Raw genomic sequence first — 27,281 nt, forward strand, 5'->3', positions numbered from 1 at the left:
ATCAAAGAAAGGCTTTTGGGCCCAAGGTTTTGGTGGGGATTTTTCTTTCTTTCTTGAAGCAACAGCAGCATCTGGTTTCCTTGAAGTTATTTTTGCTGTTTTCAGTATGTGATAAAAAAAGAAGTTTAACCAAACGCTCCATGGACATGCTTGCCGCTCTGTCTGGGCTACAGTGCAGAGATAGTCACTTAAAGAAAAGTCTTGGCTGCAGTGTAATGGGGAGAAAAGGGGAATCCTAATCAACAGCACATTTTTAGCCTGGTTTCCCAGAGGAGAGAGGTTCTTGGATCACACTGTGTCTACACAAGTGTGGAACCTGGCAGTGTTTGAACCCTTCAGCCAATTTCAACCAGTGTCACACAGGAGCTGAGAACTCAAATGTCCCAACAGGTTTCATAAACCAGAGAGCTGAGTAGGGGAGAAAGACTGCGTAACTGAAAGAAGCAGGGTCCTGCCCACGGGAACTCCCCTTTGGGGCCCAATCCTGTGGGCCACCAGGCTGCGTTAGTGACCCTGCCTGCAGCTGCCTGCTTTTCTGCAGGCACACAGTGACAAGGTGCCGGTTAGCCACAGGCACAGTTTACTTCATTTCTGCCACGATTTTTTAGGACGGTGGCCCAAGTTCCTTAGAAATTTCGCACAAGCAGGCTGGGAGTGACTGCTGCTTGCAGCTGAACATGAAAGCCAGTTGGCTTGTACCTTGCTCCAGCCGCGCTGACTCTGGCACTGTGAAAAAGGCGATGATCAAGAATGCAACAGCTGAGTGTAGATGCAGCAGTTGTACATTCCTTTTTCTTTTGAAATACTGTCATTAGTATTTCAATCTTAATTTCAGGGAGCGGACCAGCCTCCGCTGGAGTCAGTGGTGCCACAGCAGTCCTCACCTCTTGAGCATAAAGTCTGAGGATCCTTTGTGGTAGTACATCAATACCTGCTCTGTCCATGTTCTTGCTCTCTCCACATAAGACAGCTGAAATAACTTGAAATGTTCCATGGTTTCTAGTATTCGGACATTTAAAAACCTGTTTGCTTTTCATTCCTCCCGAGACTGCCCCAGAACTGCAGTCAGGAGCAGAAAGAACCAAAAACCAGGAGGAACTGGAGCCCAGCAACACCCAGTCACCCAACAAAGCTGCGTTTGCACGTGTGGTAGTTGCAGGTTATTTCAGCCCCGTGCCAGTGGGTGCCCCTCAGGACTGCTAGTTTGCATTTGGTCCGTCTCCAAGGCTAGTGTGGGGCTTGCGTTCATCCCAGAAGCTGTTCTGGGCAATGTGAACACAGTGAAATCACTTTGCTTGGTCCTGAAAGCCAGTTTTCATGTTCAGCCCCAGTATCCTGATGGGTTGTCTGTCTCTCCAGAAACTTTCAAAGCTGATCAAAGACATTGTTTTAGAAGGAGACCTACACTATGCTAACTAGATGAAAGGATGAGATCAATGATTGAAGAGCTTATGTAGGAACCATGAAAGAAGGATTTTCAGGGCTCCTTCAGAGTTTTCAAGGCTCCCTTGAAAGATGGAGCAGAAATGAGAAATGAATGTAGGAAGGAAGGTCTGTGGAAGGAGAAGCAACCTTTGAAAGCCTAGTGGGGGAAGTGGTTTGTGTAGCTTTATATCCAGCACTGGGAGGAAGAGCCAGGACTGAAAGCACAAACTTTAAAAAGAATTGCTGAAGCAGTGCTGCCCGAGAAGGGAGCCGGTGGGCAGGCCAGCGCGGAGCTGCCAGACATGCGTGTGGGGCGAGAAATGAAAATACTGCGCCGTTTCTGGGAAGGCTGTTCTCTCTTACCAGGGGGGGTATTACTTTGCTTAAGTGGTCATTAGTCGTACAAATGTGGCTCTTCATCAGTAAGGGGCTGGCGAACCAAGACTGCTGTGCTGTGGCATCCCTGCTGGTTGGGGCAAATGTGGAGAGGGTGAGGAACTGTATATTGGGACATACTGCTGCTGCCATGGGTCACTAGCGTCACCCACCACATTTGGTGATGGTTAGCTCGGAACATAGGCTTTGAGCAAGGACTTTTCACTGTAACCCTAGGCCTGACTGTGGGATGGGCTGGAGACTTGGGCTTTCTTTGAAGCACTGTAACAGTCTGCAAATCTATATATAGGTAGCAAGTGCTACCTATAGTAAATGCTGACCAACAGATTACACTACTTACTTTTTTTTTTTTTCCTCCATCCAAGCCCTCTTCTTCCTCTTGTTAGCTATCTTTCTAATGGTTTTTCCGCTTCAGAACAGCCATTACCAAAATTTGGGCCAGCAGCTGGGTATCGCCTCCTTGTATTTTTAGAGTTTGACTAAGGACAATGCTATAGGCTACAAATCTGCAGGACTCTACCTCCATGTTCTGCAGGAGCAAAAAATGGCAACATTAGGACGCCTAGGGAAGTTTTAATAGTACCTTTTAAAGCAAGGGACCATGAAAGTGCAGTATGTCCCTCATAAGGTCCAAGGAGGGAGGGTGAAAATCCTGGTTTATTGAAACTGGAAAGCAGAGAGGGGGCCGGTCCATGGTGTTGTCAATCCCGTTGCTTCTCAAGAGATGGTCATCAGTCCATGTTCGGCTCTGCCTTCCCCGTTCAGGTATACCCCCCGCAAGCGGCACTGGCACGCTGCAGATCTACCTAATCGACATCAACGATAATGCTCCTGAGCTCCTGCCAAAGGAGGCACAGATCTGTGAAAAGCCAAACCTGAATGTCATCAACATAACGGCCACGGATGCTGACATCGATCCAAATGTTGGGCCCTTTGTCTTCGAGCTGCCAAGTGTGCCATCTGCGGTGAGGAAGAACTGGACCATAACACGGCTGAATGGTAAATGGGGCAGGCAATCCTGAGGACATTTGGACTCTGATTCACTAATGAGGCCACGTGCGGTTTCAAACTTCCAAACTTTCCTACTTTTTTATCTGATTTTTATTTTTTAAAGCACATTATGGCTGACGTTATAGACAAGATAGTTAATCAGAAATGATTTGTATCAGACCTGCAGCATAACTCTAAGAGCCTTGGCACTTGGCTTTTTTTAATGCAGTTCATAATTATGAACAGTTATCAGTAGTGAACAGAGTATAAATCATCCATAATGGCCAAGGGGAAAAAAGCTATTATCAGTCTTCCTTATGTTCCTCCAGTGTAATTGTCATAAGCCACAATCAGGATCAATGTTCATTTCTCTGACCGTAATTGCATAAAGGCAGCCTTTTAATTTAGCGTGGAACCAGGAGGGCTAGGTAAGTGTGAAGATTACCAGTATGTGAAGGATTTTTATATTGCCGTGTGCAACCACAAATGGCCCTAATTGCTTCTCGTATTGGTAGTTTCAGCAGACGATGGAAGATATCATGGAGCCACGGGCTGGTTTTGGCTTCAAAGCTGGTCCCTCTGGCTGAGGTCTGGCACCCTCTTGCCAAGCCAGAGCAATATCTTGTGCCCTCACAGCTCAGGGCTCAGTCCTGCAGCTCTCGTATCGCAATGGGAAGGAACACGAGAGGGATTTCCTGGCTGAGCATGTCATCAGTGGGCAGTGGGCTTCCCAAAAAATCCTGAGGTGGGAGGATGGGTGAGCAGTGGCCAGGAGCAGCCCAGACCCAGGGAGCATCATCCATGCTTTAGCATTTGCCTTTCGTGCCATGTTAAATGCTTGCAACCGGATTTGCAAATGGCATCAAGGTAGGTTAGTGCAGCAGTGAAAACACGCGGTATTTTCCAAAACCCAGGCTGGTCGTTGACCAAACGTAGGGCAGAAGTCTGCAGCTGACCTGCCCGGGTGTGGTGTTGGTAGCCTCTTCTTCAGGACTCAGAAGACTGCTCCGGCAGAGGAGCCTTGCCTGTACCAGTGTGGCTGCAAGGCTCTGCCAGGGCGTCTGTCATCTCTCTGTCTGTCTTGGTCTCTCCAGGCGATTACGCCCAACTTAGTTTACGCATCATGTACCTGGAAGCGGGTGTGTATGATGTGCCGATCATCGTGACGGACTCTGGAAACCCCCCCTTGTACAACACGTCTGTCATCAAGGTGAAGGTGTGCCCGTGCGACGAGAACGGCGACTGCACCACCATCGGGGCGGTGGCTGCCGCGGGGCTGGGCACGGGCGCCATCATCGCCATCTTGATCTGCATCATTATTCTGCTCAGTAAGTACCGCAGGGGCTGACACCGCTGGGAGACATCATGCTTCCCACCCTGTTCCCTGTTGTCCCGTCTCTGTAGGTGGTGTTTTTCTAGAGCCATGCCGGCTCCATGCAAAGGATGGAGCTGGGAGCTCTGAGCTGGGGGGGGATGTCGCACATCTGCATTCAAACCTCTTTCACTGCAGCACCAGCAGAACGAGCTGCAGCGCTCCCGGCACGCATCGGACTGCTCTTTCTGAGGCCTCCAGTAGCTTTACAAACAGCATTACACCTGACAGCATCTTATACATAGTGAGCGTGATAGGATTCTCCACATTTGTAGGAAAAAGTTGAAAAACTCGTCCAAAATCCTACAGCTCTCGGGTCCCTGGCTGGCTGTGGTTATACTGGTTCCCAGTACCAGATGGACTGGTTATGAGAGTCTGGCAAGTCCCTGGCAGAACCAGTGTGTAGCTGTCATTTTCTGGTTGTTCACAGGAATAGGAGAATGGTAGTTGTTCCCATTGCTTGTAAAATCACATCAGATTGGAGAGTCATGGTGGATTGTGGCTACTCAGAGGAAGGATCCCCAGTTTGTCAGGAGCACTGGGGGTGCATTGCAGAGAAGGTTTGGCCATCCCTTTGCTCTAGGCTAAGCCATCCCTTTTGCCCAGCAACGCTATTAGTCCCGACTTCCATGAGCATTACCAATAACCATGTGTGCATATACTTAAAAATAAAAATGATATCATTATAACTTCAAGCAGGAGTTGGCACAGTAGGAATAGATAAAAATGAGCGCTGAAATGAACAATGAGGTAAATATTCATCAAGAAACGCAGGATGAAACCATGGGATTCGCATTAAAGCTAATGGGAGTTATGGTGCTAAATAACATTTAATATTTACCCCCAATGTGTTTAAACAGAGAGCAGACAGAGCGACGTATGCTACAAATGTCACCTAATGTGGATATGATATGGTACATTAGGAGAATGGGTCATCTCTGGGCAAACATCTACCCTCCTGGGCCAGCGATGGGCATGTGTGGTTGTGTAATTGATTTACTGAAGCAGTCTGGAGAGCAAGCAAGAAAACTGGGTGTTTGTGGCCGTGCAGTCCCCTCTCCTTACCCAGCCCATGTGAGCTGCTGGAAGTGTCCCTGTGCCTAGCCACGATGCTCAGTTGTTGTCCTTCAGTGGCTGTGGGGTCCCAGCAGCAGACGTGGTGCTGGTCAGCCCTGGCACGTTTGGCACGCTGGGGTGTGCAGGCGTGCCGCTGGGGCTAAAAGTTTGCACTGGAAGCCACAGAGGTGATTAAACACGGGGCTTCTTTTTGCTGCTTTTTATAAATCCAGTGCTAAAATATGATTTAACAGTTGAAAATCCTATTGACTGAAATTAACTTCAGCTGAAGGACATTTGATTTAAGAGATTCCTCTTTTCCTTTTCAGATACATTATCCCATTTTAAATTATGGGTTTTATTACAAAAGCTTATTTTTACATTCACTGTAATTCTAATTGACTTTTTTTTATCTTCAAGAGCTGCAAAGCACTGTATCAGTGATGAAAAATGTAATTTGCGATGAGCAGGTTTCCAGTTACATCCCTCCAGTGTTTTGCCTCCTTTCTGTCTGTTTTGTATCATGACCTCTGAACAATAGCCTGGAAAAAGGCAGATGCAAGATTTTTTTGTGCCATTTGTCCATTTTAGCGTCAGCAGGTCAAGGTTTGATGGCTTTAAAAGGAAGAAGCACCAAGGGGACAGATCTGAGGTTGCTCAGGTGAAGGAAGTTTCTGCCTTTACCTTGGCTCAGAGTTTTCTTCTTCCTGATACCTGATGTATTAGCTGCACAGATAACACACTTAGAAGAGCAATGCCATAAAAATTGTGAAGGGTGAAGACAACAGATTTCAAGGAAAACTACATGCAGAGTGAAAATGGGTCTAACAGCAGTAATAGCACTTCCCATTCTGCAGAGTGAATAAAAGGAGGGAGAGTGCACTACATCCGCTATTGACACTTTGAAGATATTTTTTTTTTTCAAGGTAGCTGTAAAGGCGTTAATGGCACAGATTTTTCCACAAGTGCATGAAAAAGTAGCATTTAAAAAAAAAAAAAAAAAAAAAAGAAAGAAAAAGATAAACCCCGGTAACCATTATAATATTGTCTTTGTGGACTAGGCAGGTATCTTGTTGTGAGAGACTTGAAAAGGAACAACGAGAAGTGGACTTCAATAGTCTGCTAAATAGCTGAGGTTTTATATTGCAGATAAGAGTTACATTTTCTTTCCTTTTCTTCTTTCTCTCTTGAATAGATCTAGGATAAGCATTAAAGAAATGCTGAACTATCTGAAAACAATTCTGTTAGCTGGCAGGCAGGGATGGCAGCCGATTGGCACACAAAGGCACTAATTAGCTGTCCCATCCTCTTCTGCTCACTTCACTGAATTCCTGTTGTGTATAAACACTGTGGTGCTGGGAGGAAAAACTCGGATCCCACTAACCACCTCCTGGGCAGTGGGGCTGCTGTCTGGGCTGCCCACCCGTGTCCCCAGGGTCTGGTCCCTTCTCCATCCTCGCCCTGGGCGAAGCAGTGCCAAGGCTCTGTGAAGGGGCAAAGGGACAGAAAACCCTATGGCTTGCTGTCCTTCTGCAGCTAAAAAACACAAAGAAGGTTTGGCATCTCACGTCCTGCCCGAGTTCGCTTGTGTTGGTTGCATCGGTTCGGTGCGGTCAAGAGTTGACCCAGATGAAATGAACCTGGGCCACACGTCCCCACCTCTGCTGTCCATCCACCGCTCCCTTCTCCGGCAGGTTGCCACAGCTTCACCTGTGGCTTGCGTGGGGAATGGAGGAGGAAGCAGCTACTGGGAGGTGTAGCTGCATCAGCTGCCCAGGCTGAATTTCATTTTTGACGGCATTATTTGCAGCTGCTGAGCACAAAAATGAAAACAAATGTATTGACAGATTCTTGAAGAAGACAAGGTCCGGTTGCCTTTTATTAGTGGAGACTTAAGTTGCCAGAGCAATTTCCATGCAGTAAGTCACAGGGAGCGCGCAGCCTCTGGGACATGGGTGGCCCTTTGAAGGATGAGGTGGTAGAACGGGGAGCCAGCATTCCCTTTGGGTTAAGTTGTTTAAATGGGGAAAACTTTCTCATGATTCAAGAACTGTTCATCCCTCGCTGTGCTGAGAGATTAGCCGGGGCCTGGCACGTACAGGCTGCTGCCTGAGGAGGTTGGCTCTGTGCTACCAGATCTGCTCTGCAAAGGTAGCCCTGCTCTCTGAAAGGATTTCAAACAAACTTAGATCTGTTTTGCAAATCGATGGCCAAAGGCATATGCTCATGTCCTGGGTAATATGATCCTGGAAGTCTGGAAAGCCTCCCTCAGACACTCGGGAGGAGGATGAGGGAGTCTGGCATGGATGACAGGACCCAGTGCTATGCAGCTTCCCAAACCAGTCTTGCTTGGCCAACTGCAGGCAACAGCAAAATGACCACCATGGCCAGGGCTGGCGAGCTGACAGGCAGCGCTGTGTCACACTGGTGGGACAGCCGGTCAGGCAGAGGTGGTGGTCGTCTGTACCCAGCTGCTTCCAGCACCTTGCAGCAGTCTGCCCTCTGCCTTTATTTTATGCCCCTGAATAAAGCAAAGGTAGAAATCTATTCCTGAAAATTCAGGTTTTACATCAAATATTTTCAGAAAGCTGAGGTTTTCGCACTTGCTGTTTGCTTTTCCTTTGATTGTGTGTTGTACTTCTGATAAACATCAGCTCAATCAGCAGTGGTGATGGATCTTAAAGAAATGTTTGTAGTGGAGGCCTGTCACAGTATTTACAGCTTGCACTGATCTCTCCCTTACAAATTAGAACACACAATAGGATAAAATTTTATTCCTCTTACTAGCAGCGGGTGAAGTTCTCCGCAGTGGAAGAGGGCAGGCGAGGCGTTCAGACACGCCGCCGTGCCCCGGCGCGCAGCCTGGCCTCACGCAGCTTCTTCCCCGTTACAGCCATGGTTCTGCTGTTCGTGGTGTGGATGAAACGCCGGGAGAAGGAACGCCACACCAAGCAGCTCCTGATCGACCCTGAGGACGACGTCAGGGACAACATTCTGAAGTACGACGAAGAGGGAGGTGGAGAGGAAGACCAGGTGAGACCATGGGTCATGGCCAAGGAGCAGCTGTGCATTCTGTGCTCTCAAAAAGGCAGAAACCACATGATTTTCACTAAAGTACTTGCAAAGGGTTGCATTCCACTTGTTTGTGCCCCAGGCAGCTTTATTGGCTCCCCTGGTGTGGTGTGGACATTGGTGAGAGCCAGCTTAGGTTCAGCGTGCCACTGGGACGCTCTCCCCTGCAAGCAGGATCATGCCAGGAGGCTGATGCCGCATGAATCTTTCTACTCCCTGGGGGGCAGTTTAAAAATGGGTTTAAACTCATGTTTAAACAATGTTTCTGTTGTTTCAGTCACTAAAGTTGTTTATTGTACCATTCCGCATCAGAGATCTTGGTAGAACCAGCCAGCAGCTGCCGCTCTCCTCGGACCTGTGGCTGCAGGCACTTGCTTTGACTTGTTTCAGCCTAGAGCTGCTGTGGGCTTTCCCTGCGTTTACTTAGTCGTCTCTAACATGCCTTTAATTTCTTTAAATTTCTGGACGTGGTTTATGTGAAGTGTCTAAATACATTTGGGGATTTTCTTTTTCACAGCAAAGCGTACAATGGCAAAGCTTTGCTTGGTGACAGAGCCCTAAGCCATAGCCTGCCTGGTTGTGTCAGTTTTTCTGCGGTGGCTTCTTCTTAACAGACACCGCTGCTGATGTTGCATGAAAACTTCACTGGTCTGCACTCCTGGGAGGTGCTCTCCCTCCGCTACGGATGTATTTCCTCAGCTAAAAGAGCAAAGTTTGGTCACTCATGTTTAAGTCACTGTTTTTTTATTCCTACCTAACCCCAGAGCCCATGACACTCTCAGATGTGATGTTCAAGCAAATTAAGTGACTCTGCATCATACAGTGGTTTTATTCTTGCTTGCTTAAGTGGGCTGCATGGTTCAGGGTCCGTGCAGCGGCTGCTGTGTGTGTGGTGGGTGGCGGTGAGTCCTGCTCTCAGTGGTTGGGGCTGGTGCTTGAGGAGCAAGCAGCTCGTCCTGCTGTGGAGGTCCTGGTGGCATCCGAAGGTGAGCTGTGAGCCTGGTGAGAACCTTCCCGGGGAACTGGAGCAGGGACTTTGCCCAAAACTTGTGAAGTTCTTGTTCCACAGAAAAATCCTTGCAATTAGCATTTCTTTTTCCTTGTCGCTGACAAGTTATTTATAAATACTGCTCCTGGAGATCCAATCATCTCCATCTGAGCACAAGAATACTTTTACCAGTAGAACAAAGTACTGTTACAAGCATTCAAACTAGCTGAAGTATCTGGTTTCAGGCAACTACACTGTAGGCTTAAATATTTTAGAAAGGATTCGTTAAAAATAACAGCAAAGGAAGAGCAGCAAAACACCATTACCTACATGAATACATTTTTAATGAAATATTACCTGGTTCTCATTCCTTGATAGAAACCTATTCTGTTGGGATTTTTCACAAGCAGAAAGAACATAATTACTTTGAAAGGCCTACATGCATAAATGCAATACACATTTTAATGTTTTTACTTCTGTGGAAATGGTAAATAATGTGTACCAATGCTGTGTCTTTACATTATATTATGTATTTCATCAAAAAGTTATGCATATACATACGCACACACAAACAGAGACCAGGTTTTTATCCCAAAGATGGAGAGGCTGTGTGAAATATTCAGAAAACGTTTAAGTGTTTGATTTAACTTACGTTTTAAGATACAGCCTTAGGAGGTTGGTTTTATGAGCTACTCAGGGGTCGGGTTCATCTGTAAGTTAGAGATGTTAGATGTTAGTTCATCTGTAACAGCTAGAGATGTAAAATCTGCCATTGAACTTCAGCTGAAATAGTATTAGACCCCTCGACTTGTTTGTACATTGGGTGGGTAGATAGTCTGAATGAAAAGCTCGTGGTTTCACTCTATGCCTTCCCATTTGTCACAGGATTATGATTTAAGCCAGCTCCAGCAGCCGGAGACCATGGATCATGTGCTGAACAAGACACCTGGAGTCAGAAGAGTGGATGAAAGACCTATTGGTGCTGAACCACAGTATCCTATAAGACCAGTAATCCCACATCCAGGGGATATTGGTGACTTTATTAATGAGGTAAGTTCTGTAGGGTGTCCTGTGTCACATCTTAAAAGCTTGAGCAGCCAGCTAAAATCAGCTATGCAACGTCTTCCTGGCTGCATGGATCAAGTGATGCTATTATGCACCTGAGAAGTCTGATGCAAGCCAGGGGAATGACTGGCATGAGCAAAGGATGCAGGACTTGGCCTAATAGAGGCATCGAGCCTGTAAAAAGCCAAAGTGTGAGCAAAAAGCGTGAGATTTCTGACTTGTGGGTATCACAAACATGGTGCTTTTCAGCATCCAGGCGGTATAACCTGATCCCGCTCTCCCTTGGATCACTGTGAATGTTGCAGTTGCTGTCAGTAAAAACATTGTCTGGACGTGGCCAAAGGAGCGTTTTCCTGGCAGGGAGGTGGTGGCAGGGAGGTGGTGGCAGGCAGGGCACAGCTGCCTGGCTTGCTGAAAGCCAGAGGTGCCAGCTGTGGCTCCTGGGCTTGTAATTGTGTCACCAGTCTGCACCTTCTTAGTAAGCTCTATTTGGTCTAAAGCCTCAAAGAGTTTGCACAACAGAGAGCTTCATCTCAGATCCTACGGGTTTCTTTGTGTTAGATTACTGCTTCTCTATCCGCTTGTACAGATATCTATGCATTTCGTGTTTGGGTTATCTCATTTTTAGTTTTGAGTGATTGAGTTGGTTACAAACCAATCAATGCATTATTTCCTCCGAGACTAAACACATCATCCATTTCCTAAGTCAGAAGAATAAACGTTACAGCAATTTAATGCTATTATTATATCCATTTCCTGCTGTGCTTTTTCTCATTTTCATCATTAAAATTCCTTCTTCCTTTGCTCCTGCCCATCCTTCACACACACGTTTACACACATCCATGCATGTGACGATGCTCTCACACCTGCTGGGGCTTCTGTTCCCGGCAGTGGAACCGGCTCCATCTCCCCACGCTGAGGCTGGGGTTGCGGAAGGTGTGAGTACAGAACATTTTGCTTTATTGTAGGTCTGTCCCACTAGGCTTTTCCTGACGCTGGGCTGCAACAAAGCAATTCTTTTTCTCCATATCCCGAGGCCGTTTCCGCAACCTGCCTGCACTGCTGCCGACAGCGCACAGAGCAGCAAGGCTCCCCAACCCTCTGCCCGGGATTTCACACACCCCAAGTCCCTCCTAATTGCAGCATTTTACTAGGAGTTATTTTGTTTTTCCTGAAGGAATCCAAATCATCAAAATGACCAAATGGTAGGAGAGGAAGGGTGCTGGTCCTTCTTGCGTTGGCCAAGCTGGAAATCTTAACGGGCACACCCGGGAAGGGCAGGGCTGGATCCTTGGGAGTAAACCCCTCCCGCGCCACCCGGCTCTCTTATAGAGGCACTGGGAGTTTGTGGGGTTTGTGCTGGGGGCAGCTGGGCACGGGGAAGCCCCAAGCCCCTCATTCTCTCACCATCCTCTCTTCTCTTGCACCATCCTCTCTTAGCTCTGCTGCCGGGAGCCCCGTCCCTGAACACACTCCCTTAGCACCAGCACCACAAAACCCCGCGGTGGGTACTGATGCCATGTGTTTGCCCCCCAGGGTCTGCGTGCGGCCGACAACGACCCCACAGCCCCCCCTTACGATTCACTGCTCGTCTTCGACTATGAGGGCAGCGGCTCCACCGCCGGCTCCGTCAGCTCCCTCAACTCCTCCAGCTCCGGGGACCAGGACTACGACTACCTTAACGACTGGGGGCCCAGGTTCAAGAAACTGGCGGACATGTACGGGGGAGGCGAGGAAGATTAAACTGACCTCACATTATTTAAAAAAAAAAAAAAAAAAAAAAAAAAGAAGAAAAAAAACAATTCAGAAAAAAAAAAACAAACCCACAGACAACAACGTTAACAAAAGAGCTGATGCAGAAGCAAGAACTGTACAGATGTGGCAGCTTTTTTAATTAATATCCCCTGCTGACTGTATTGTTATTTTTAGTGGTGATATAGAAGGTTTCTTTTTTTTTTCCCTTTTTTTTTCCTTTCCGATTTTTTTTTAGACTGTTGAGCTGTCTCGCATGAACACTTGTCTCTGCTGCAGGGTTTTTTTTGTTGTTTTGGTTTGGTTTTTTTAATGTCAGCTGGGATATTGCTCGTTTACCTGCTTTATGACTAAAGAGAGTGAAAGGCACTCTGTCTTAACTTGAATTTCTTAGAACAGAAGCACTGTTTTTAAAATATATATATATATATATATTTGAAAGTGCCTTTTGGTGCATGTATCAGATTCCCTTCAATCTCAGGAGTGATGAAAACAAACATACAACCATCCTGGGCAGCACTCCATGTGACCCTAAGCCAGTTCTAGCTGGGAAGGAGTTAACAAAAAGGAACTGTGGAGATTGTTTCTTTTTTGCCTTTTTTTTTTTTTTTTTTTTTTTTTTTTTAAGGGGGTGACTCATTCTGGGATGGAAGAGGATGGCGGGGTGGGGGGTGGGGGGGAAGTTGTTTTGAGTCGAAATCTTAACAGCCATCTTTAAGCCTCAGCAGGTGGTGAACTAGTCGTCATGTTGTATATAATTCAGTGTTATCAGATGCAAAATACTGACTGGGGGCTCTGCCATCACCTGGTCACACTCAATGTAGCTGCATAGAACTATAGCATTGATAAAGCCTTTGGTTATTGCAACAGAAATCTCCGACAGACCTTGCCTAAAACCCTACAAAGTAAATTGTGAAATGACCAAAGGTCCATTTGTTTGTTTTTATGCTAGCGGCGTGTTTTGGCTCCCACAACCTCTTGAGCGATGTAAATGCCGGCTGGGTTAGGTGGTGGTGTCCCACATCTCTGCGGGTACCAGCTGGTGCTGTGTCCCTCGCTAAGGCAGGTGCTGTGAGCGGCGCCGCTCCAGGCCGGGGCAGCGCTAAGGGCAGGGACAGCTCGTCAGCGCTTTTGCCATCCCTGCGTGTGACGTTAGGCTCGCACAATATTAATGCCTTGGAGCGTTAGTAGCCAAAGCTCAACAACACCGTGTAAGTCGGCTCATGTGTGTACTTTCTGTTTGATGGGTGGGCGCTGCTATCCGTAGTCAATGTATTTTTTTGGCAAAGAAGTGCAACAGGGGCCTGTGAAGTATCTTGTGGTTAATATGCCTAAGCATTGCCAAGTAGGCAAGAGGTTTTGCAGCATCCAGGCGTAATTCAACATCAGTATTATAAATGGTAGCATACTACCTAGTTTATATGTAGGGTCAGTTTAACCAATAACAAATAGTTATTAGCTTTTTTTATTACATTTTTCCTTTACTGATTTGGACTAGTGGGTTTATGTCTAATGTTTGTAAAATGATTTAGACTGCATGGATGTGTAATATAAACCACATTTAATGGATTATGAGCCACTTAATTAATGTGCTATGAAATCTTGGATTACCTGTGTTTTATATTCTGCAGACGATTTTGCAGTGGGTTCGCTACAACTTGTAAAAGTGCTTAGATATATTTTCATTTAAATCCAAGAATGTGCACAGTATTGGAAAGTGATTATCCAGGGGATAATCGCGCTTTTTTTGATATCTCTATTAATTCTCAAGATGAATGCTAAGAGTTCAAGGGGGGAGGCGGGGGGAGTGTGCACGCGAGCGAGCGCAAGAATGAGAGGACGAGAGCTTGCGGTGATGAGTGGACGTCGTTTCAGAGGGTATACTAGGCTGCAAGATCGTCTCTATAGATTTTTGAAATGCTCCTAGTGCATTTTATATTTCATTGTATCATATTTTCTATAAAATGCAATTTCTGTACATTATCGAGCATTTGAAATGTGTCTTGTATGAAGTGGAATGTGGTAAGTCTGCCCCAGGGGACTCCAACATCACCGGTACGTGAGTAACTACCAAGGACGCGATCTTTCTTTTTGTCTCGGTCGGTCGGTCAGTCAATGGGTCAGTTTGTCCTTTCACGGCTCGGAGAGCGAATGCACTCTCACCCAAGGTTCTTGAGGAAACCAGGAGGCGATGGGTCGGACCTCGGGAGAGGGGCGGCTCTGATGGCAGCAGCGAGGCGAGGCCGTTGCACCCTGGCAGCATGTGCCTCGGTTGGGATGAAGCGCAGTGCCTGGCAAAACTGCCGGCACCCGACACTTTTCCCAGTTCCCATTCTCTACTTGGGAACTCAGTCGTCTTGTGTGACCGCTGTGAAAGTCATAGTTTGCTTCTGCCACGTACTGTCCACCTCCTCCTGGCCGCCCCCGGCAAACCTCCAGCCACCTGGCGCAGGGGGGAACGTTGCCCTGCAGCCCCTGCTCCTTACCCACGGGCAGTCTCGATTCTTCCCCTTTTCTTTCGGAAAAGCCACAGGCTGGAGTATTTCACCATCGGGGCTTTGCACCTCAGCAGAAGCTGCCCGGTCACAGCAGAAGTAGCGAATAATAAAAATGTACCTGGTGTTTCTTGCTGATGACTGCCCGTCAGTGTTTTGTGTCTGTCACTGTAACCTCATCACCGGCTCAGGAGAAGGACGCGGCTCGAGCGCTGGGGCGATGCTGACAGTTCTCCATCCGCAGGGCGGTGCCGCAGCTCCTGGGATGCTCGTGCGGGTCCCTGGATACCGGCCAGGTCTCCGCTGTGAGCCATGCTGTGCCACCTACCTGGCACCACTTACCCAAGAGCTAAATCCCTGCTCCGGAGCGCTTGGTGCACGGTGTCTGCTGCGGCTTTGGCTGGGGTGATGGGTTTCAGGTAGGGAAGGGGATGGCAGCGGTGCGAGGCGTCTGCTGCGGCGCTGGGGCCGGGGGCTGTAAGGGCCGGTCAGCAGCATGTGTCACCCTGCTGTCACCTAGGGGATGGGACGTGCAGTGAAAGGAGCCGCTTGGCCATGAAGGAGTCATTGTCAGACTTCAGCTTGTCTAAACATTTCAGGTTTTTGAGAATATTTATGCAACCTGAGTCAAACAACACTGTTTGAGTGCTTAAAAATAAACCAACCTGTTTCCGTTGGCGACTTTTTTTTAATATCAGCGGATATTTTATCTGCAGCATTTGCAATTCAGCCGTTCCATCCCCACAAGCTTATAAATCAAACCAACTATTTTGTTGTCTTTTGACCCAGTTCTGCTCAGTCACCCTCTACACGACCTCCTCCTCTTCCTCCTCCTCTCCCTCTTCTTCCTCTCCCTCCCTGCATCCTCCACCACTGAGCTGTACAGAGTAGCAGCAGCATCAGGCCCCTTTCCTCTCAGTGGGACCAACAAGGTAAGCGAGGAGCGCATCGAGCAGTGAAAAGAGATCACTTTTTGCAAACCTTTTTGCATGTTGATGCTAGTTACGGTTTGTAACCCAGCTAAGAAAACTTACGTTAAGCCAGGGGGTCCCACTGAACACGCAGGCGACTGTGCCATTGCTCGGTCCCCTCGCTCTGATCCTGGTGGACATGAGGTGACATTTCCCTTCACCGCTGGAGGTGACGGTGGCTTGCAAGGAGCCGGGATGGGGAAACGGCACCTTTGCCTGAACGCACCGTCACTGGTTTCTCTTACAGGCCACAGAAGCGGTTATTGTGTTGAGAGCAGAATCCTTGTTCTCTGACTAACCGAAACTAAATCATTAAACTCAAATAATTAAAGAAGTGCCCACACGTTCAGGTCCCTGCTCTTTGCACGCCATGAGGCGGTGGGGAAGGACTTGCTTTTAGAGGGGAGCCCGTCCCCAAAATCCCACTGTCCTACCCTGTTACCGGGGGGCACCAACACAGCAATCCGCGCTGCCGATGGGACGGGACGGGACAGGGTGCTCCCAGGGCGTAGGGCACACCGGACACCTCCTGTGGCCTCCCCAGCTCCTGGGCGTGAGGGCTGCACTTCCCCACGCCAGGGACCGTGCAGGAGCAGTGGCACCACAGTGCCCGCAGCCGTCGCTCTGCTCCTTGTGTAGCCTGTAAATAGGGAGAAGCATCAGTCACAGAAATGCTTTGCAAGGCAACGAGGAGATTCAGCAGGTAATTAATGACAGTAAATAGGCAAGTCTGTTCTAGGTGTCCGATGTGCTTTTGCATTTTCCTTTTTTTTTTTTTTTTTTTTTTCTCCTTTTTCGTGTTGGACCAGGCGATGCTGCTGGCGGTGTAAGGCAGTGGCGGGCAGGTCACTCCCCTGCGGCTGAGCTGCTTGGCCTCTTTTGAGGGGTTTTTAGGGATAGTCAGGTCCAAATCCAGCTTCCAGGAGTAGGTGGGACTTAGGAGATGGCTGTATCGCCTGCAACTGCTTCACATAGGGTAGACGTTTGGGCATTGGAGAATGGCAATGGTCAGTGCAGGGTCTGTACAACACAAGATGCCAAGATTGCAACTTTGTTTAGTCTCAAAAAAACATATTAAAGGTAAAATACGGGACTTTTATTTGTGATGTCTTTTGGAGCTCTTCATTGTAAGTGTGAAAAAAAAACGTCGGGGGGGGGGGGGGGGCGCGGGGGGAATGCTGTATAACAATGAATGAGTATGTTTAAAACAGCAGCTAGACAACATAGGTGTCTCCCACGCAAAGTTAACTCAGTTTCATGGGGAAAATAAAAGTTCTTTCCAGTACACACCAACCCCATATACAATTGCTCACACTATGTGTACATAATGTAGTTAGTGCTTGAAGCTACAAATTAAATAGGGGAAAAAAAACAACATATAGATGTATAATTGGAGCACTTTTTAATTATTATTTTAATTATGATTTTGCATGTTTCCTTTTACGATGGAGAAGCTGTGTAGCAGCCCGCATGACTGTGGTTGTTCTCAAGGAAGACTTCTGCTGTTCTGCTGTATTTCATGCTGAAGCGCAAAAGCAGTTTGCGCCCGTTAACCCAGTTCAAAAACCTTTTTTTGTAACCCTCAACAGCACAAATATTTTGTATTGTTGTTTGTACCATTTTTGTACCAAAAACAAAAGAGGAAAAAAAAAAGGGAAGAAAGTAAATGTTTTCAATGTGTTTTTAGTGCCACTGCAATCTTGGTTTCCAAACTGAGTGACAGGTTTGCTGATTTATTGTGTATCAAAGCTGAACTGGCGCACTGACGCCTGGCTCCAGTGTAATAAAAATAAAAGTCCCCCTTTTGAATAGTCTCACTTGCTTTTTTTTAAAAATAGTATTTTTATTTCCTTATTTCATTTTCCTTTCCCACATGCACACCCCAGCTTATTCGCTGCTGACAGCTCACTTACCCTTGCAGTGGGCTGGTAAATGGTGGCCTGCCTGCAGGTGTTGCTCCTGGTACACCGACATCGGGGGGGGGGTCAGGGATCCCGGGTGCTTCTGCACTTGTCTGGCGGTGGGAAATCTGCGTTCATTAAAGCAAGAAGCGTGGCTCATCTCAGCCCACGAAGGAGGTGGCGGTGGTGCAGGTTCCCCCCGCAGCCCAATGTGGACACACTTGTGCTGCGCTGGACCATTGGTGCAAATCAGTCAGGTGGCAATTTTGCTCCTGTGACACAAAATCTTTGTGGTTTTTTGTTGTTCAGACACATGCAGGGGTCTTTACTTGCCAGCATGTTGGTAATCCCCCTGGCTGCTGCAGCAGGACGCCCAGTGCCTTTGCTGCAGCACACAGCAGCCAGTCCTTTTACTGCCAGGGAACAGGGATGGGTCAAAACATCTAGGGCATGACCAAGCACCCCAAACCAGCTCGTGCCCTGCAGAGGAAGCCTGAGCTTGCTGCTCCCAGTTGCATTTCTCCACCTTCTCTGCACGTGCAGGAGCAAAGCCATGGTTGGAGACACCACTGTGCACCTAGCAAAGAGTGTGCCAGCTCCTGCACAGTGGCATTACTGCACACAGCAGCACTTCTCTGCATGCACCTCCTTTAGGCCACCAGCTTCTTGCTTAAGCTGCTCTTCCTCTGCCTGTGAGCCCGGGGAGGGGACACGAGCACCCACCGCAAGGCCAGGCAGCGACCGCCAGGCACGCAATTAGCACAGCGCCAACAGCGACCACTCACATTTTGCAGGTAGTTGGGTCTCCATCACCCTCACCCCAACATCAACCCACACACGCCACGAGTTAGTGAGGGGCCTCAGCAGGTCCCGCAGGCACCCGGGGCTGAGCAAGGGCGGGGAAGGACGCGTGGTTCCAGAGGCTGCGGAGCTATTCCAGCCGAGCATGCGGAAAGCAGCGTTGTCTCATTTTTAATAAACATTAAGATGAATGCAAATCCTGTACATGGCAATTTACTTCCCCCCGGAGTCAGCTAAGAATATTTTATTGCTAGTTTTGCTAATTCTCAAGCTGTTCTGTTTCTTAGAATTATCTTTAACTACTGAATAATGCAAGACTGTTGCATCACAAATATTAGTTTCTGCTGTGGAAAGTCTGGGCTCTCATCATCGTGTTATTAGGCTCTTATCTGCCTGCAGAAAGTCTTGTTTCTCAAATGATTTAGCTGTGTGCTTAACTTTGACCATGTGAGTAGTTTTATTAAGCTGATGAAAACCGCTGTTCTCCCCCTAAATCCATGGACTTTTGTACCAAAATTAAAAATAGTAACAACTACTATTACAGTTGTTATAGGCTCTTAGGTTGTTTTTTTTTCCTCCCAAGTCAAAGGCAGATGCCAGAATTTGCAATAGAATTTGGTTCAGATCAAACCAAAGCATGCAGGGATTATGATTTTTTTCAATAAATGAAATAACTTTTCTTTGTTCTCCTGAATAAAACTTTTGCATTACAAAGACCTTTTTCCCCACATCTTTTTAAGTAGGGAGCAGGTTTTTTAACCAAAACCTGAGTTAATGGACACATTAAGCTGGTTTAGGTAACAAAAAAAGCCCAACCAAAACCCTAAATGCAATACTCCAGCACTGTCAAAGCAGCCACTGGGTGGGAGCGGAGGAAGCATTGCGAAGATTAAATGCTTTTATTAACCACTGGCCTAGCTGTCTCCTTGTCAAAAAAAAAAAAAAAAAAAAAAAATCTAAAAGTATCCAGAGTCCTTTTTATGTTTTTTGCAACATTCATTCCACATGCAAAGAAAAATTTGCTCAGCTATAACTAATGACACCCTGAAGTCCTGTGTGTGAGCAGGAGCACACGTCAGCTGAGCACCTTTACCTTCACACCCCTGGGCATGTGCATCCCTCCTGCCCAGCAGCACCAGGCCCTGGTTCTAACAGGAGCCCTGGGACTGAGCTGTGCTTCTTTTGCTGTAGTATCATCATCATCATCAGTATTAGTATTAGTATGCAAAGTCATTGTGAAGAAGACCCTGTGTGCAGCCGTACTGCACGCCAATCCCTCTCCCTCTTCCAAGCAGAGCCTACAGTGCTGTGAAGGACCACGATGTGTGTGAGCCAGCCAGGGGACACCTGCGGGACCTGTACACGCAGCTAAGCAGCTCCTTTGACTAGTTACCTTGCAAATAACCCCAGCGCTCCTCCTTCCCCCTCCAGCCGTAGCAGCTCCTCTCCACAGGCACTCACCAGCCAGAGCAGCACCACGCCTCTTAAAATGAAAGGCACCAGGGACAAGCGAGGGCAACCAAAGGGGTTGCGTCCTCCTTGCCCACACCGGGCAGGTCCTGCATGAGGGGACAGAGATAACAAGGCATTAATGATTTGGGTGTTGGTGCAAAGCAGAGGGCACTGGATGCCATGGGGAGGGAAGTCGGGTGCTGCCAGCCTGAACCCCGGAGCCTGGGAGCTGCGGATTCCCCACCCAGCAGGGCCAAACCCGCTCCCGAGCAGGAGCGAGCCACGGGCGTGCTGGGTCCTTTGCAGTGCCATCGTTTCACAACAGTAAACGCTTTCCCCTGATAGAGCTGTAGGATTTTTCTCCCCCGTCCCCTCTCACAGTGATGAATGTATAGCTTCTCCACACTCATCTCGGCGCCACAGCACAATCCATCTCCCCTGCTCATTGCCTTGCCCTCCCCCTCCCCACCTCCTCTTTTTAATGAGAAAATATTTTTTTATTTTTTTGCTGCAATGCTTTTCTGCAAGCAGGGAGACAGCAGCGGCGGGGGGTGGTCGTGAGTAATGGCACAGTCTCCCCACGATGGGCAAACAAGGACCAGGCTGCAATCTCACACACCTCCAACCCGGTGACAAGGGCCTCGTGCAACGGCCAGGACTGAAAAATTGGGAAAATAAAAGATGCAACCTCCTGGCTACTCCTGGTTTTGTTCCGAAAGGTGACGGCTTGCTGGCAGGTTTGCCCTCCCCGCTGTCCCCCACCGCCCAGACCCCTCTTGGCAGAGATAAGCGGCGCGGGAAGCGGCTGCCGCCAGGTCCTGTCCACCTCCTCGGGAAGGTGCGCTTTCAGCCAGCCTGACCCAGATGACTCCACACCTCTTCCGAAACGCCTGCAGGCTTTGCTGAGCTGCACTCGGCTGACAGGGTTGGAAAGGGAAACCTTGCTTCAAGTGACTGTGTGGCTTTGCGTTAATTAGTGACCCGGTGGCTTTGGAGGGTCGTTGCCACCTGCAGTGGAAGAGAAACTGTCCCTCCCCGGCTAATTGGGGACTCACACCCTGGGCCAGGGTCTCACTGTGTGCAGCGCCATGAACCCCAAACCCCACACCGTCCCTGCCCTGCAGCTGGGAGTAAAACTGGGGAGGGGGGGCTTTATACCGGTGGTTCATAGTAGGAAAGGCACAAAGAGGATTAGTGAGCGCTAATGAGATATTTCAGTGCCAGTGCAGACTCAGGCGCTGGCTGCTGGCAGCTGCATGGCAGGCTCTGGCGCTGCTCAAGGGACACCAGAGAGTGCAGGTCACATCTGCCCCCAGGAGCTATTTTTTCTCTGGAGGAGATAATTCAAATAACGGCAGAACCATCAGCACAGGGAGAGCCCCAGCCCTGTCCATCAGGGGCAAGGGGGGCTGCCCCAGCCGCTCCTGCAGCCCCCGGCTCCCTGCAGTGACCTCCCGAACAAGCTGTCCCCGTCGCCCAGGGGATGAGGCTGCCTGTGGAGCACCTGGCCACCAGCACAGCCCGCACCTCCCGCCGGGACTTAACATAAAGCAGCAGCTGCCATTAGGGTGATTGGAGTCATCAAACCACTCTGTGTAGGACACTCCTGCTACATTGTCCTTGGTGAGCAAGATCCGACGCCGTGCGCTCCCCTGGTGCCACCTGCTCGCCTGCTGTGCGCGCCTTTAAAAATCTGCCTTTAGATCTGGTAATAAAAATATGGAAAAATCATCATGGAACACTCAGCGGCTGTTAAACCGAGCCGGGCAGCCAAGCACGATGCTCAGGATGGGAGGTGGGACGGGAAGGATGCAGAGCGAGGCTGGCCCTGGCCGGCCAGCATCAGTTCAGAGTAGTTCGACCCTATTTTGGTCTGAAGAATTAGCACAGTCCCTCTGGTTTATGCTTATCCTGGATCCGTTTTAGCCTCCAAACACTTGCAAATGTTTGCAAGTATAAATCAAGGGGTTAACACTCACCCCAAAATAGCAGTTTTCTGCTGAGAAATGAGAGTCGCTTTCTATCTGTGCTAGAAGCTCTCAGAAGTGGATTGTCAAAAATCCCTGGGAGGCTTCAGAAGGAGTAAAGCAGAATCAGGCCTCTGTCAATATTTCCACTCTAATAAACCAGATTTATAATATCCAAGGCCACATGGAAGCTTTATCACTGAGTACATAACGGCCGTGCCATTAACCTGTCCTATCTACAGCTAAACTCATTACTTTATGAAGTACTTTGAGTTACCTTGGAGTACAAAAGGTGACATAACTAATCCCGCTCTGTGAAAACCATATTGATTGGAACGTAACCACCAGGTAGTGCAAGAGCATTTATAGTCCGCGGCGAAAATGCACTTGAGTGCGTGCTGCTGCGCAGACGATACCCAGCCCGTAGCATCAGGGGCTGAACATCCCATTCCCAGCCTTTGTGGCACAGGTGAGGCGGGGGGTGATGCCGTAGCCCGCACAGCTTTCCCCAGGTGGGTTTATAGGGTGGGATAAACCCAGTGCCAGGAACCACTGACAACTGGTGCGGGTAGCACGGCGGTGTCGGTGCTGCGCAAGCGCTTTGGCTTTGGCCAAAGGCAAACGCTTTGCTGTTTGCTTAAAGCTGCCGGATACATTTCATACCTTGCAGACACCTCGGCTTACAACCCGAGCCTTCCAGAGCCCGCGCCGTCTTGCAAACATCTCTGATGAAGTTGCTAAGGCAGTCACACATCACCTGGTTACTACAGCTGGGGGATGAGCAAGTGCAAATTAGGCATATAGGTATATACATTTCTGTGAAGACTTGCTGGCCTGTGCCTTCTAGCTACTCCCCAGCTGAGGTCCCCGGCACCCAGCGCGTGGGCTGCCATGCATTTATCATCATGAATCTCCTTTCACATTGCACCTCGAGAAGGAGCAAGTACCTTGCTTTAATATAGCATTATTGATCCTGAGAGCTTAAAACAATAACCATCGTATAATCAAAATTCACTTTTTGCCAGGAACTGCGATTGAGTTGCTCTTCGCATTTTGTAGGGACAGAAAGAAATTCAGCACCTTGTGAGAGAGGCACACGAGGCCCCGGAGAGGAGAGGATGGAGGAATCCAGCCCTGCAAATGGTCCCAAATCCCAGACCCTGGGCAAAAAGCAGAGTATGTCACAAAGGCAATACATCACATTACTATAGTACTGTATAAAATATTTAACTTTTGAGTACATTACCGAAGTGGTTTCTTTTGACATTACATTTATGCCCTTGTAAAAGACATGTAGCCGAGAGCAAATATCCATCCCAGAACAAACAAACATCGTTGCAGCGCAGCAGCCGGGCTGGCTCAGGGGACCCAGGACAAAGCTGACACGAAATCTGCATTACCTCCCTCTCCAAGGAGGGACCGCCTGGGTCTGCCAGCATGAGGTGCCACCACGGCCATGCTGTGCATCATCACAGCCACCGAGCCCTGCCTGAGACACATGCCTAAGTACAGCAAGCAGGAAAACACACTTGTACGGGAGACTTCTGCTATTAAGTGCCTCTGATCAAAAGCATTTTATCATCTTCCCTGCCTTAATGCAAGGAAACATACCAACAGAAAGCAAGGCTTTACTGCAGGCGTTCAGCCCTCTGAAGGCAGGCAGCGCCTCGCATCCAGCCCTTATAATAAATAGAAGAGGAACAACCTTTTCCTTGCTCAAAATGGTTCGCTAAATATTTCACTGAGCATCTTGGTTTTCCATTTGTCCTGCTTCGGTTCACTGCTTGTGGCTCTTGTTTGTTCTTCTGCTTCTGCAGCTGCAGAAGGACCCTGGTGGCACCGAGGCAATCGCATGTGCGACAGAAGGGGGGCCCCGCTCAACTTGCCATTTTGCAACGCAAGCACCATCTCAGCACATCAACATCTCCACAAAAAAATAAAAAAGCAACCCCCAGAAAGCCCAAAACACCCCCCACCACCACCCCAAAAAAATACCTTTTTCCACCAAACTTAGTAAAGAACCAAAAAAGTGAGACCAGATAAACTGGAAGTTATGTCCAGTCACTGGGGGAGCCCCTGACCATGCCACCCCTCTGCAGGTGGAAGCTCAGTCCCCATCACCTGGGCTCTCTCCTTCTCAGGGGAGGCTGTGGTAAACCTACAGGCTTCAGCCCAAGCAGAAAAGGGGCTTTTTAAGAGAAACGCTCCATTTCATCGCTTAGGAACATGCAGATGAACGGCCAAAGGGCCAAGGCCAGGCTCAGCCTACCTGCTGCAGGAGTGTATCAGGGCAGGGTCCTCAAGGATCGCTTTTCTTAAAGCATCCTAATAAGCACAGCCGAACAATGCTGAGGCTCCTTTGCAAGCTGAGCATGGAGCAGAGGGCAACACTGGGTCATTTCCAGAAAGGAGATGTCTTTTTAGCAGGGTTTCTCAAGAAAAAGCAGCCTTGCACTGCCTGCGTCCCCTTCCCCTGCTTCCCTTCTGCGCCAAACAGACCATTGAGCTTGATGAGGAGCAGCTAAATTGGACAGAGCCAGAAAGATAATTAAGTCCCTGCACCTTTTGTGAAAAATAAGGGGCCAAAGGAGAGCTTTGTCAGCTCAGATGCTTTTCCCAAGGAGCAGATAAAACAGAATTTATATAGGCAAAAATGAGTCTCCGTGGCAAGGAGACCTTAAACCTGCCCCGAGCAGGGACAAAGCCTCCAAGAGCCCTTGCAGCCAGCTACAGGGAGCCGGGAGGAACCCAGCACCTCCGCGCTGGCACTTGTGAAATGACGCGTTCCCTGTGAGGCCACCCTCCAGCATCCACCCTCCAGCATCCCACCAGGCACTCAGGGCCCCACATCGCTGCTGGAGAAAAAAAACCAGTCCCCCCACGAGAGAGATGCACTGGCACCAGGTGCCGAGACCAGGGTGCGGAACCCCCAGGGCACTGAGACCAGCTTGCGGGACCCCCAGGGCGGAGGGCTCAGCAGGATGGGGAGCAGGACAGCGCCCAGCGAGGCCAGGCATGGCCAGGGGGCTCCTGCTCTGCCAGCCGCTCCCCGAGCTGCCAGGGCTATGAGGCCGTGGCCCAGGGAATTTCAAATGCTCGAAAATCATCCCATGGGCTCTGTCCTAGTTATTTATAGGAGCTTATGCTTGAAAGTCTCAGTGGGATTGGAGCCCTGCTATGCTAAATCCTATACAAATACATATTAACAGGCCCCAGACAGGGCTTGCTTCTCAAGTTGTGATTTAAAGTCCACGCAGAGACGGCAAGTCAGAGGTAATCCCTCCCCGGGAATGTGCTGCGGACCTCAAAATATTCATTGCCGTCTGTGTCTTTTTTGTTGTTGTTGTTGTGGGTTTATACAGCTCTTCTCAGAGTGAGTGCTGGCCTAGGCAGGGTGATGCCAAGGCACCCGAGGACCACACTTGGTGGCTGATAATGTAATCTCCCTGCCCAAGAAATGCAGTTTCCTGGTGAAGACAAAGCGGCCAGCAAGGGCTGGGTAATCCTGCACCGGCAGTGTCCCGCTCCCGGGACAGCCTAATGCCGCTGCTTGCAGACAGGTCTTTCGGACTGATTGCATTATAATTTAATCCATCCTTCAGCAATTTTAGCTCTCAAGATTGTTGTTATTTTACACCTCAGCAGAAGTTCATGAGGAACAAAATGAGGTTGCAATCCTCTAGGGGAAGCTGGCAAGAGTCACAAATCCATCTTTGTGGAAACAGATTTCAGCTTAGGTCCAAACAATTAGTTCTTTACCCAGGCCTTAAGCTAAGGAGACGGTGAGTTCATCTGCAGAGGCTGCAGAATAACTTCTTGGAGAGCTGCGTTTCACCCACACGCTTTTGCACACCCCTTTACAGAGCGGAGGTTGGAAGCGGAGCCGGACGCAGCTCACAGCCAGGAGCCATAGCACGGTGCAGGCAGGGTGACCCAGCATTCCTGCCCGGGTGGCCAGGAGGGGCTTTTGCATGGAGACTGGAGAGACCCCCTGACTCTACACTGAAGCTCGTTTGGACAAAAATCTTCTGTTCCCACCTTGTGAATTGTGCAGGCAGCCTCACGCTGCTGTGGCACAGGGGGCTGCCTGTTGGTGTCAGGTCACTGGCAGAAAGTCCAGCAGGGTGGATGGGGGGACACTGCACACATGAGGAGCTGGAGGGGCCCAGCTGCATTCCCGGTGGCAGATTTCTGCTTCTGGAAACTCACTGATGAATTCACAACGTCTTTAGCACCTCCAGAGACACAACGAAGAACAGCCTCTTGTCAGTGCAAATAGCGTGAAAGCCTTGGGAGACAGCAAGTGGCATCATCCCTGCCCTCCCATGAGTTGCTTCTTGCCCTCCCCTGGCATCCGGATAACACCTTTTTGGAGGTGCCCATGATGCAGAGCTGCTGTGCATCAGTGAAATGCTTTAACTGGACTTTACCTTATCTCCACAGCACCTCCATTCCAGACACAGCCAGGGCAAAGGCAGGGCTGAAGGATCCTCCACGCATCAGCCTGAGTAAGGGGTATGCGCTCGGAAAACATCTGTTTTCATCATTGCTCTCCTCCATCACAACAGTGACCAAAGCTCTTCAGGGCAGGAGAGCACAGTGAAATGGTGCCTGGGAAGGAAAAGACAAAGGAAACCATCTGAAGGCACACAAGAGAGAGGAAATCAACCCAAAGAACAGAAAGTTGGGTACATGGATTTCCCAAGCTCACAAGGTAGGATAAAGCCCAGACCTCCTCTAGGCAAAGAGTAAGAGGATAAAAAGTCCCATTACACTGAGCCACTTAAAGCCGTTTCAAGGATAACGGTGGTTCCCACCCCTCAGGTGGCTGCCCCAGAGGTGGGAATTCCCAGTTGCATTTACTGAACCTTATTCCAGGAACATGTGCTGCCAGATTTGAGCTCATAGGACTTTTACCCCCAGCCATGCCCACGTTTTTCCCTCTGCCCAGGATTCCTGCTCAGCTTCACAGGTAGCTCCAGAGCAAGAGGAAGAGCCAGACCTGTGCAAAACTCCTGCCATGCTGCACATGCCCTCGGAGAGCCCCCTGTGTTGGCCCAACTTTAAGACCAGCCCTTTGGTCTCAAGCATCAAGCCCTGCGTCATTTTGGAGGAGACAGGGGCTGAATTTGTCTGTCCTTACCCCAAATCCCAGGGAAGACCCCAGACTCCTATAGCTGGGGAGCTGCTGACCCCTGGGCATCACCAGGACAGGGGGTGTTCGCACCCATGGGGACACTGGGCAAGTGGTCTGGGCCACCCAACAGCCCCCGATACCCCTTTTGCAGAGCACTCTGCAGCCCCCCCAGCCTCCCAGCCCCCAGCTGAGCCCTTCCTCTCCACCAACACTGCAGAAAAGTCATGAGATCCCAGAAAGTCCCTGGTTGCTTCCCATCTTTCCTCAAATCCAAGCGGGATGTGTCCCACCTGCACCACCCACAGACCTCCTCTCAGAGGCTTTCTGAAGGGGTGGAAGATAAACCCTTCAACCCACACAGAAGGTTTAACTCGCACCTTGACAGGCTGCCAGGGAACATGAAACCACCATGTCCACCATGTGGGCTGCTGTGCCGGTCAG

General features: G+C 49.1%; 1 protein-coding gene across 4 annotated transcripts in view; it reads left to right on the plus strand.

Moving 5' to 3' along the window:
* The window catches only part of CDH4 (cadherin 4), a 464,287-nt gene extending 450,188 nt beyond the window's left edge, over positions 1 to 14,099 (plus strand). For 3 of the 4 annotated variants that reach the window (XM_080403647.1, XM_080403648.1, XM_080403645.1), the window contains 5 exons: positions 2,587 to 2,820; positions 3,906 to 4,139; positions 8,133 to 8,272; positions 10,185 to 10,349; positions 11,901 to 14,099. In XM_080403647.1, the coding sequence (XP_080259773.1) occupies positions 2,587 to 2,820; positions 3,906 to 4,139; positions 8,133 to 8,272; positions 10,185 to 10,349; positions 11,901 to 12,107 (980 nt within the window). In that variant the 3' untranslated portion in view covers positions 12,108 to 14,099. Of the gene's footprint in view, positions 1 to 2,586; positions 2,821 to 3,905; positions 4,140 to 8,132; positions 10,350 to 11,900 lie in introns of those variants that run through there. The other variant, XM_080403646.1, reaches the window with a different exon arrangement.
* The last annotated feature ends 13,182 nt before the right edge of the window (positions 14,100 to 27,281 follow it).

The sequence above is a fragment of the Falco punctatus genome (assembly GCF_963210335.1).
Source record: "Falco punctatus genome assembly, chromosome: 10".
Lineage (NCBI taxonomy): Eukaryota > Metazoa > Chordata > Aves > Falconiformes > Falconidae > Falco > Falco punctatus.